Source organism: Lithobates pipiens, unplaced genomic scaffold (assembly GCF_037356315.1).
Source record: "Lithobates pipiens isolate NorthernLeopardFrog02 unplaced genomic scaffold, aLitPip1_a1.2 Scaffold_16, whole genome shotgun sequence".
NCBI classification, from domain to species: Eukaryota; Metazoa; Chordata; class Amphibia; order Anura; family Ranidae; genus Lithobates; species Lithobates pipiens.
Window position 1 is genome coordinate 309,903,924 of NW_027507748.1, and position 12,524 is coordinate 309,916,447.

The 12,524-nt window shown below is 43.5% G+C and overlaps 1 protein-coding gene across 4 annotated transcripts in view; it reads left to right on the top strand.

Moving 5' to 3' along the window:
- Positions 1–12,524, top strand: part of LOC143982690 (transcription factor ETV7-like) — a 75,619-nt gene that overhangs the window by 21,190 nt on the left and 41,905 nt on the right. For 3 of the 4 annotated variants that reach the window (XM_077481619.1, XM_077481617.1, XM_077481616.1), the window contains exons 2-3: positions 7,469–7,549; positions 12,205–12,334. In XM_077481619.1, the coding sequence (XP_077337745.1) occupies positions 7,469–7,549; positions 12,205–12,334 (211 nt within the window). The remainder of the gene's footprint in view (positions 1–7,468; positions 7,550–12,204; positions 12,335–12,524) is intronic. The other variant, XM_077481618.1, reaches the window with a different exon arrangement.

Sequence of the window (12,524 nt, forward strand, 5' to 3'; positions counted from 1 at the left end):
AGTATGTCTGACCTCCCCCCCCTTAATCCGCTGCCTTCGGGGACACACACAGGTCCCAGAAGACGGCGGGACCATTCAGAAAGACTCACACATGCACAGTAGGAAACCGGCTGTGAAGCCTAAAGGCTTTACTGCCAGTTTCCCTTAGTGAAGATGCCGGTGCCTGCACCCAAAGCCTATTAAAGAATCGACTTGAGGTCCCAACATCCCTGGATCCCTGGAAAGGTAAGTGTGCTTTTATTAGAAGTCAGCAGCTACAGTATTTGTAGCTGCTGATGTTTAATTTTCAATTTTTTTTTGCTCAGACTGGAGCTCCGCTTTAAATGGACAGAAACCATCTTACAATAAAATTTATGGAACAAAAAAAATAAAAAAAAGAAAGAAAAGAAGAACAGTAATTATTCCTTCCTGGATACACCCAAAATATTAGACCATTTAGACCCCATACACACTATTAGATTTTCTGCAGATGTTTGTCTTCAGATTTACCAAAACCATATAATATGCAGTCAAACCTTAAGAGTTTTGATTTGTATGCAATCAGGCAGGCCCTTGCACTATATGGTTTTGGTAAATCTGAAGACAAAAATCTGAAGAAAATCCAGCAGTGTGTATGGGGTCTTAGACCTTGAATATATTCAGCAATACCCTATTGAAATACTTTTGTCCCCACCTTTTGGTTTTGAATATCAAAACAGACAGAAAATTTATATTTTACCACACTTCCTCGTTTAAAGAATTTCCATTAAAACCGATTACAACATAGTAAACATAAGAGGACATTGTAAGTGTTATACCCGTGGAGTTTGTGCTCACAGAGACAGTGGGTTACGTAACAAAGATTACACATTTTGCAAAAGGTGCCAAATGTGGCACCAGGTGTGGGGGGGGGGGGGGGGGGCAAACATGTTGAGCTTCCCCTCTTGGGTGGAGCTCTGCTTTAACACACCCTTGAAAATAATATTTTAGCATTTACCATGCAAAGAAGGGATATCTTCAGCTGTGTGAATATTAGTTATTTTGTTTCCTTATTCTTGTATCAGCTCATAATAGATTAGCCATGCCATCTAGGAAATATACATTTTTTAGGTTGCTGGAGGTATAGCCTTTAGGTGTCAGCCCTCAAAGTGATCCCAAAATCCTTCCACCGATCATTGCTATTCATTAGGAACTTAGGCCTATAAAGCGGATCTGAACTCAAAAGTGAAGATTTTCTATGTTATAGGAAACATCTATAATTGCTTTAAAAAAGGAACCTTTTGTCTTTGTTTACTTCTGAAATATTGCAATTTATTTCCTGGTATGTGAGTGTTGACATGAGGAAGTAAAGCTCTGCCTCTACCAAAAACACCTCCAAACAGAAACACATTGAAAGACAAGGCATGGTTAGTCAGTAATAGGAAATATCAGCTTCAGGGAGACCGCAGGTACTTCTGGTGACTGATACTTTGCCCTCTGCCTGCTTTTTTTGTGCACAGATGTCAGAGTTCAGTTCCTTTTCATCAGTCCATAAAGGGGTATTAACCACTGAAGGACTGGAAGGATTTTCCCCCTTAATGACCAGGCAATTTTTTGCAATACGGCACTGCGTAGTTTAACTGACAATTGCGCGGCCGTGTGACGCTGTACCCAAACAGAATTAACGTCCTTTTTTTCCCACAAATAGAGCTTTTTTTTGGGTTGTATTTGATCACCTCTGCATTTTTTTATTTTTTGCGGCACACCCCTGGTCCCCTGCAGCACTTCCACCATGGCTGGAGGAAACACTGCAACTGAGGCCATGGTGGAAGTGTCCAGACTTTAAAGTAATGACTGCAGTGTTTCCTGGGAAGTGGGTGAAGCTGCGCTCTTTCCAGGTTCTGTCCTGAAAGACGAGGTGAGAAAATTAAAATTGTATTTACTTAAAAAAAAACTCTGCATGCTTCTTACTAAATTTGCAGCAGTGTCCAATTTTGGTGCTGTTTGTACTGGTTGTTAACACATTTAAAAAACAAAACAAAAAAAAACAAAAAACATTTATTCATCAGTTTAGGCCGATATATATTCTTCAACATATTTTTGGTAAAAAAAATAAAATAAAAAATAATACTAATAATAATACTAATATCACAATAGACGTATATTGATTGGTAAGGAATATGAAAGATAAAAAACAAAAAAAATGGCACTACACACGAAAATTAGTAAACTACAAATTTATTGAGCAATTGACTCAAGATCAACAGTTTAAATACCCCAACATTCCTCACAGTGGCGTCGGCGGGCTGACAGTGGCTGAAACCCAGAGTGGGTCTACAAAAAGCCCCGGGTCTCGGGTGGGCACTGTTCTATTATTAGCCCCAAGCGCCGCTGAGCAGGCACCAATCTGCTTCCGAGTGTGACTGAGTCACATAACAGATCTTCTGGAGCCTGCAGCGCCTATGATGGATGTCCACCTGGTCCAATGGCTGGACCGTGGGGTGTGTGATGTCCATCATAAGCTCTGCAGGCTCCAGAAGGTGGTAATTACAATGCAGCCGCTGTGCCACATCGACCCCTGCTCCGCGCTTGGGTGGGCGGCTCTCCTCTGGCTGCCTCGCACACCACGGCTGAGCTGAGCTGCTGCTGCAGGACACATGGACTCTGTCACCTGGTCAGGCAAGTCATTGTGTGTATGTTAGGTAGGTCAGTGTATGTGTCAAGTAGGTAGGTCAGTGTGTGCCAGCTAGGTAGGTCAGTGTATGTGTCAGGTAGGTAGGTCAGTGTATGTATGTCAGGTAGGTTGGTCAGTGTATGTCAGTGTGTGTCAGGTAGGTGAGTGTGTGTATGTCAGGTAGGTGAATTTATTGGTCAGCATTGATGGGCACTGGTAAGCCAGGCAGCAACCAGCTTACCTCCCTCCACACAACCCCACCGCCCAGCCAAAAAACCCTTCGCCACTACCACCCCCCATGCCGGCCTTGGAATTCGGGCTGAAGCCCCTGGTCTAATTGGGGCCTAGCAACCATGGACCACCCTTGAAAAAGGGAAGGATGCAGTCCCAAAGTGGAGCTGAGCCCACCCCCCCCCTAAACAAAAACCTCCCCCACACCAAGGGATCCCGAACCACCCTACCAAAATACAGCGGTAACACTTGTTGCACAGAGTGCGGTGCTCCACTTTAAAGCCACGGTGGGCAAATGAGGCACTAGCACTAAGTGGGACAGAGATGCATACCTGCCCAAATGGAGCTACAACCCACAAAATCAGTCAGTCAATGGCAGAAAGGAAAACCAAACGGCTGCATTGGGAGCTCAAATATCAAAGAATCAGTGTCCAGCTGCCGTGCTGGTAACAAGAGATGTATGAAAGAGCCTTACACATGACAGTCAATTGACTAGTAGGGATGGGCTCCGGCGTGTTTGCACAGCCCATGTGCAGAGCCCGCCAGGAAGTCGGCACGGCACTGCGCTAATCACAGGCAGTGAGACATTGTCCCAATGCGTGGCTGCAGAGATCGAGAAATGTCTCACTGCCTGTGATTAGCGCAGCGCAGTGCTGACTTCCTGGTGGGAGTGTACTGATAACAATGGCTGGGAGGGCTGGCAGAGATGAGTGGTAAGCCAGTGAGATGGGTCAGGGAGATTCCCAACAAAAAACAGGTAACCTCAACCTGTCAGTAATGCCACCAGGGGACACTGACTCTCAATGTGGGTGTCAGAAGTATTCACAGCTCTCTGTTCATACTCCACTCCAAGTGAATGAATGGAAATAATGTCCACTCTACTATTCCCAGCAAGTACAGCACTCCTTCATTAGGATGAAATCCAGCCAAGATTCACATGCTGTGCGCTGATCAGCTGTTCCAGTCGTGTGTACCTGGTCTCTCCAATCTCCTGTGTATGATTGAGTCCGGCTGAGTTTCAAATGCCCCACTGCTGTGTACCATGTGCTGTTCAGCTGATCCAATCATAGGTGGCTGGATTCTTCAACGAACTCATACACAGTCAACTGTATGAGCCATGATGAAAAACTTGAGTTCTCTGTAAAGATGGGGTGGTTGGGCCAGATCATAAAGGGAGGGGAAGGAAATCCCTGCGTTTGTGTCTACATGTTTCATTTCAGGGGGCAGAACTTCATCAGGAAGCATGGGGCAGTCAGCTGTCACTCTATAGATATATGGCTAAACTGATTGTAGATGCTATAACTTTTGTGAAAACCAAACTATGGGATAGATTTACAGACTTTTATTTATTTTTATTGTTTTTACTAGTAATGGTGGCGATCTGTGATTTTTAGCGGGACTGCGACATTGCGGTGGACAAATCTGACCCCAAATGAAAATTTTTGGGGAACAGTGACATTATTACTGTAGTCGAGTCCCTGGCCTCCCCAGGCCTAATGGTGACCTCCAGAGTTAGGGACAGCTGACATCCTTTTGTCTAGAGTGGGTTACAAGGCATGGTGCGTGTAATGTAAGGTAGATTAATGGGCGCCAGACACTTCTTGAATGCAAAGAGATTTATTTTCTCTTAAACAGAACTGAGGGAAAGAGGGTTGGGGCCAGGGCAACCTTTAGTAGTTGCAATGTAAATTAGCAGACTCAGAGACTTCTATAGGTAGACAGCCATGCAGGGAAAGGCACCCAGCCGGACACAATGCCTGCATGAGTAGAAACGCTTTCTCCTATGGCAACAATCTTGAACAGTTTCTAACAAAAGTTGTAATGAACTCTTTCACTTCCTCCACAATCTCCTTTTTAGATCTGTACTCAACTGAGCTCCCAGTCTATCACTTAGACCCGCTTATTCACTGCCACTGGATCTCTTGAGCTCTTCCAATCTTCACACTTAGTATCTTCCTCAAGCGTCACCTCACGTCCCTGCTGGGTCCCTAGCTTGGCACTCACAGACACTCTTCAAGCTTCATCCCACCAGCCTGCTTGGTCCCTGGCTTGGCACACAATAATGGTCTGCAAGCGTCACCCCCACTGGCTGGGTACCTGGCTTGACATCTGCTGAAGTTTCCCAATTCTTCACCATCCCCAGTTGGTGATAATACTGCTCAGGTACTTGCTTCAGCTACTCACTGTGGTCCCTGGTAACAAGGTGGATGGTCCCTTAGTGGCAACAGCTTCCCCTCTACCTCCGACCACAACAGTTTCTCTGGCTGGCAGAACCGTCACTTCTGCTTGGACTGCACGCTACAGTCCCAATTAGGGCTGCAACTAACGATTATTTTCATAATCAATTAGTTATAAATGCTACTTGCGCCTGCTGTCACTTATGCTGGCCATACAATGCTGGCCATTCCTTCAAAAACAAAAAAAATAATTTTAAGAATGTTTTCACAGAGCAGCCCTAATTCTCCTTTTCTGGGGTCCTCCTCCTGCCTTCAGAGTGCCCCAATAGCAAGCTGCAAATTATAGTTTAGAGTGGCCCTATAGCACGGTAAAAAAAATTTCTGCCTTTAGAATTACTCACTTCCTGCCCAGGACTACATGTTCCATAAGGCATTGCTCCTCACATATTCACAAGTTCTCAGGCACTTACTGACATGTATGGATGGTGTACTGAGCTTTATGTGTGCTGCACTGTATTTCCTGATATGTAAACAAACAATGCATTCTTTATGCAGGCAAACTAATTGGCTGGCCGATTAATCGATTATGAAAATAGTTGACAACTATTTTCATAATCAAGTAGTTGTGTATTAATCAGTTTGTTGTTTCGGCCCTAGTCCCAATCCTTTGCTGCTCTCTTGCCTCTGGATAGGCCCTCAGATACCTTGGAAGCCAGGTGCTCCTGGGATAGACCTCAAGTCTCTGGCCTAGCAGCCCAGGGCAACCCAGACAGCCATCTAGGTGGCAGAGAACTCCGATCACCTGACTCCATCCATATAAATAGGTTCTCCCAGCAGGCCAAGGGACCCATCAACATTTCTGCTCATTGGCTGAGACACCCCATTCATTCCTAATCTGTCCTTGCAATGCCCTTGTCTTATCTAATGTCACCACATACCTGGCCACCTAGCGAAAGAAGAGAGAAGTGCAGCAATTCCAGAATTAGGGTGAAATCAAATACCTCCTAACAGCTGGCCAATGTGACTCACTTGGCAAATAAATTTAAGAACAACCCTGCCTAAATATCAGGGTGCTACATCACATTGATCAGTGCTATGAAAACGCACTGATCAATGTAAAAATGACACTGGCAGGGAAGGGGTTAACACTAGGGGTGATCAAGGGGTTAAGTGTGTTTCCTAGGTGTGTTCTAACTGTAGGGGGGTTGGGCTCACTTGGATATGACAGAGATCACTGTTCCCGTTCACTGGGAACAGAATTGCACAAGGGTGGATGTGGAACAATTATAACCCTACATAGGTACCATCTCAAAAAATGTGAAAGTCAGTAACAAAGGTAAGGTGGAGTGGGACATTGTATGTACCTTGTAGGGTTTAATAAACGTATATACCACAAAATAAAAATATAATTAATCTTTATCTTCCATATACCAACGGTCAAACAAGAACATTACAATTATAAAAAACTCAAGATACACTATTAATGGCCTCCCGTCTAGTATATCATCACAGCGCTCAAACACCCCCCTCTCCCCAGCTGCCACTTAAATAATTGGATATATCTCTCAGAAGGTGAAAAAAAGAAAACTAACAATCACAATACAAAAAACACCTTGTGGCGCTACAAAGAAAAAACACTGCTGAATAACAGTGTACTACAATATCCAAAACTGAGCTGCGTGAAAATTATAAACGCATGTGTATAAATACAGTACAATAAACATTAAAGTAAATTGTGATTAAATAGCAATCAAAAAATCGCATAACAGTGATAAAGTGAATATGTGACAAAACATAAATAAAACAAATAAACAAAATATTTTCTGCTACAAATAGTGCTCTAATAGCAATGTGCAGTTCCAAAAAATATTTGTTCTTAAAAGTTCGATATTCAATCAGACACAATCATTGTCTAAAAGAGAACAATAACTGTGATGGTAGCATTAGTTCAAAAACTCCTTTTCCAGTGAAAGTTCTATACCAAAGTGTCCATAAAACGCAAAGCCTCCACCGCACCCTTGGTGTTCGTGCCCCCCTTGTTTAGAACACTCACCCGCAGTATTGCCCAGCACTCTCGTGTCGGGCAAAAATCGCTTATAGTGTATACAGATGATAACTGTTTCTCCAGCCAACTCTTGTGAAAGACTTCGCAGCAGAGGGTAATCAATTAATATCTCAGAGTTACCTTAAACCAGTGGTCATCAACATTGTTGATTGTTTATTGTACTGTATTTATACACATGCGTTTATAATTTTCACGCAGCTCAGTTTTGGATATTGTAGTACACTGTTATTCAGCAGTGTTTTTTCTTTGTAGCGCCACAAGGTGTTTTTTGTATTGTGATTGTTAGTTTTCTTTTTTTCACCTTCTGAGAGATATATTACAATTATAGCATGTTAAAATCACAGTTACTGTTATTTGGTCCAGGACGTGCTGATTCTGACTGAAAGGATCAAGACAGATGGCCTACGCGTTTTGCGGGAAACCCCGCTTCGTCGGAGCCTTAAGGTAGCACGAATTTTGTACAAATATATTGTAAAAATATTGTAATAGCCTATGAATAAAATATTAATAATGTTATAAATAAATATTTATAAATGGTTTAATCACTATATGAGCAGAAGGTTTTAAAAAAAAATCATTTTACAATGCATTCATAGTTACATAGATGACATTACAGTACAATATAGAACTAACAAATTAAAGTTGAATTCCATTTGTTTATTTGATGTCCAACAATGTGTCGAAATCAAGAAAGGAGCAGAGGGACAAATAGATCAATTAATGCCTGTAGTGCAAGGTTATATTAGTATATTGTTATTTCACCTGTATAATGCTGATAATGCAGTCAGTCCAATGGGGAGGGAGCCTAATGGGCCTGTGGGGATAACCTCCGTGTCCTCATCGGGGGAAGAAGAGCAGACTCCTATGTAATGGTGATATTGATATTAATGTTGTAATAGCAATGTAGCCCCCATAAAAAGAGGTGGAGAAAAGGGAAAAAGAAAGGGAAAAGAGGGAGAGGAAGAGGAGGAAAATTAGGGGAAAAAAAGGAAAAAAAGAAGAGGGGGGGAGTAGGGAAAAAAAAGGGGAGATGGATAGTAATGGGGGGGAAAAGGGTGTGTGTGTATATACAAGTGGATGAATGAAAGGGTATACATATATGAGAATGATACAGGAGGTGAAAGCAGAAAAGGAACTTGTGAATATTATAGGATCTTACCTTACACTAACAGGGAAGCCAGTATATGGTCTGAGGAGTTAAAAAAAAAATATATATATATATATATATATATATATATATATATATATATTATATATACAGCCCTCAAAAACGACACTTGCACACTCGCATTTTGCAAGTGAATTTTGAGGGCTGGTAAGAAGGGCTGCCTGGGAGCCGGAGAGGGGGGTAAGCACCACCGATTACAGAGGAGAAGAGAGGAGACCTGCCGGCTGGATGATCAGAGCAGAGAACATCACAGCCTTCGTTTCAATAGCCGTGCGTTCCCCCCGCTGTGAGCCATCACATAAGCCCCTCCTCTTTTTACGGCACACAGGCTGCACATGGGACACGGGCTACATATGGCACACAGGCTGCACAAGGGACACAGGTTGGACATGGCACATGGGACACAGGCTGCACATGGCACACAGGCTGCACATGGGACACAGGCTGCACATGGGACACAGGCTGCACATGGCACACAGGCTTCACATGGCACACAGCCTTCACACGGCACACAGGCTTCACACGGCACACAGGCCGCACACGGCACACAGGCTGCACATGGCACACATGTTAATATTTTTAGAACTTAATTGCATAAAACATGAATGTGTCATTTCATGAGATAATTTATGAAGACGGGTTTAGGGGCGGGGCAGGGTAGGGGTTTTGGTGGGGGGCAACTGGCGGCAAGTAACCCCTGAGGCCTGGCTAGTAGCTCAGGACTTGAAATTTTGAGCCCTGTGTATTATATATATCTATATATATCTATCTATATCTATCTATCTATATATATATATATATATATATATATATATATATATATATATATATATATATTTTTTTTTTTTAAGACGATAGGTTGAATGACTGTGGGTATAAGCCAAACCACCCTTTGGTTTCAATCCCAATAGATGGTATTATAAGTACCATAGAAGGACCTACCAAACAATAATGAAAAAAAGAGGTCTGTCAGACCAAAGAAGCAAACAAGTGATGTCATTGTAAAGTTTGTCCCAGCATGGGGATTCTCACCTGGTTCTCTATGTGTGTATGTCTCCTTCCAGGGTTTCCACATGTAATTGGACCACTGAATGAAGACCTTCATGTGTTGTGGTGTATATATATGTAAGGGAGTCTGCTGTAATTACCAGGGGAGGAGGGAGGAGGAATCCTTGAGGCTGCCCACGTCGCCCGGATCACAGATCCAAGTGGATTCTGTAGGATTCAGAGGGACAGGAGAGGGCTCATCTGACCACTGACATGCCAGATGAGGTTCACTTCACAGTCGTGGCGTGTACCTCCTCCAAATCCATCTTCCAGGTTTCTGTGTATCCCAGATGGAGTGTGGGTGGTGGCAGGACTGCTCCCAGCTGATAGCTATCAGCAGAAGGGAGCCAAGGCCGCGCCAGTGAACGAGGGGAGGATCAGAGCTGGCCGAGCACCGGAAATGATGCAAACTAGAAGTGCGGGAAGAAGTGCAAAACCGGAAGTGACACGACCCGGAAGTCGCTTCAGAATGGGATCAAGGAGGAATGTAAACATTCGCCCAAGTATTGCCTCTGTGGGATTCCAAGCTGGTAAAAAGGTGCCAAAAAACCTGCGTGTGGGAATACACATGAAGGGCTTCTACTCCCACAGGCAATGGGCAGACACGGGTCCATCAGAACGGACGGCAGATCAACATAACACTATTTATAAGGAAGACAAATAAAATGAAATTAAACAACCTGTATAGGTCTGAGAAAAACACATACGGTATCTCACAAAAGTGAGTACACCCCTCACATTTTTGTAAATATTTTATTCTATCTTTTCATTTGACAATGCTGAAGAAATGACACTTTGCTACAATGTAAAGTAGGGAGTGTACAGTTTGTATAACAGTGCAAATTTGTTGTCCCCTCAAAATAACTCAACACACAGCCATAAGTGTCCAAACCGCTGGCAATGAAAGTGAGTACACCCCTAAGTGAAAATTTTCAAATTGGGACGAATTAGCAATTTTTCCTCCCTGGTGTCATGTGACTCGTTAGTGTTACAAGGTCTCAGGTGTGAATGGGGAGCAGGTGTGTTAAATTTGGTGTGATCACTCTCACTCTCTTATACTGGCCACTGGAAGTTTAACATGGCACCTCATGGCAAAGACATTTTTTTTTGCTCTACATAAAGATGGCCTAGGCTATAAGAAGATTGGCAAGACCCTGAAACTGAGCTGCAGCATTGTGGCCAAGACCATACAGCAGTTTAACAGGACAAGTTTCACTCAGAACAGGCCTTGCCATGGTCGACCAAAGAAGTTACGTGCACGTGCTCAGCCTCATATTTAGAGGTTGTTTTTGGGAAATAGATGTAAGTGCTGTCAGCATTGTTGCAGAGGTTGAAGGGGTGGGGGGTCAGCCTGTCAGTGCTCATACCATACGCCGCACACCGCATCAAACTGGTCTGCATGGCTGACGTCCCAGAAGAAAGCTTCTTATAAAGAAAAACAGATAAAAGATAAAACAAACAAACATTACACTGTTTCCATTGATTCATTCCAACACTATTCTTAGTCAGCATGCATTAACTTGTAGGAGGGGGGCAGGTGCAGTGGTTGTTTGTCATGTCCTCTGTGTTTTCTCATTAACTTGTTGGGCATACTGGGTCACATGTGAGGCCTACCCTGTGTGGGTTCCGGGCTACCTAGGCACCTCGTTATAGGGTCATTTTACACACACACATGGGGTACCTTTACTTTGTGCCTTATTCACCATTGCCCTGAGACAAGTCTGAGGTTTCCTGGGGGGAATACTCAACCTTAAAGAGGCCCTCTACTCTTAGAGATTAATGTACACTATGCACACTGACACTGTAATTGTTCTCCAGATAACTCTCGGTTCCCTGTGACAATGTACATCTTCTCTGTAATGCACCTAGTATGGACTTAAAGGGGAACCCCAAAGCCAAAAAAATCGGCGTGGGGGTGCCCCCAGGTCCACATCAGACCCTTGTCCGAGCACGCTACCCGGCCCGCCAGGAAAGGGGGGGACGAGCGAGCGCCCCCCTCCTGAGCCGTACCAGGCCATGTGCCCTCAACATGGGGGGGGTGCCTTGGGGAAGGGGGGCCGCGCGGCCCCCCCACCCCAAAGCACCTTGTCCCCATGTTGATGAGGACAAGGGCTTCTTCCCGACAACCCTGGCCGTTGGTTGTCGGGGTCTGCGGGCGGGGGGCTTATCGGTATCCGGGAGCCCCCTTTAATAAAAATTAATAACCGCCCCCCCACCCTATGTGAATGAGTATGGGGTACAATGTACCCCTACCCATTCACCTGTGAAAAAAAGTACAAAAAAACAAACAACACAGGGTTAAAATAGTTTATTGCACAGCTCCGGGGGACTTCCGTCTTCGGGGGTCTTCTCGCCGGACTCCTCCGCTATCTTCTGCTAGCTCTTTTACTAGCGGAGGAGCCCGGCTTTCTTCCTCGCCGCCGGGCCTCTTCCAACTTCGGGGGTCTTGTCCCCCTCTTCGGTTCTTCTGCCGGGCCACCGCACCTTCTTCTAGCTCTTTTACAGGCAGTGGCCCGGTCTTCTGTCGCCGCTGTATGTATAAAAAAATTGCCTTTGGTTATACATTGAAGTTAGTTTTTAGTTACCCTAAGTGATTTTAGGTGCTTTGAGCTGTTCTTGAGTTGCTTAATTGTTGCTTTAAGCTGCTTTCACATTCACTTTGACTTGTTTGGGGAAGAACAGAAGTTCAGATGCAAACGAATATCCATGTACACAAGCTCTAAAAAGGAATGGAAAGAAAATGCAAATTACATTCATATGAAAAATATATAGATCAAATTCTAGATTTCTAAAACACAGTTTCAAGGATGGTAAAGTTCATCTTTAAAAATATCTTATGTGTACCGTTTCATCAAATTTATTTAATCATGGCTAATTTCAACAGGTCAGACCAATGAAAAAGCTTTCTACAAAGTTAACAGTAATGCCACAGTTTCCACAACGACTACTTGATCATCGCCGGTCACATTGCTCATTCATTGAAGAAGTAATATGTAAAGTGCCTGGAAGTCTCAGTGAGTATAAAACTAAATTACATTTTATTATCAATTTTATTTTATTACATAAAATGCTTTATAGTTTATTTTAGTTAAACTGACAAAAATTATTTCTGATTGGTTGATGTCATGATGCACAAGATTGGGGCTGGAACTAACAATTATTTTCATAATAAATTAGTTGGCCGATTATTATTTCAATGAATCG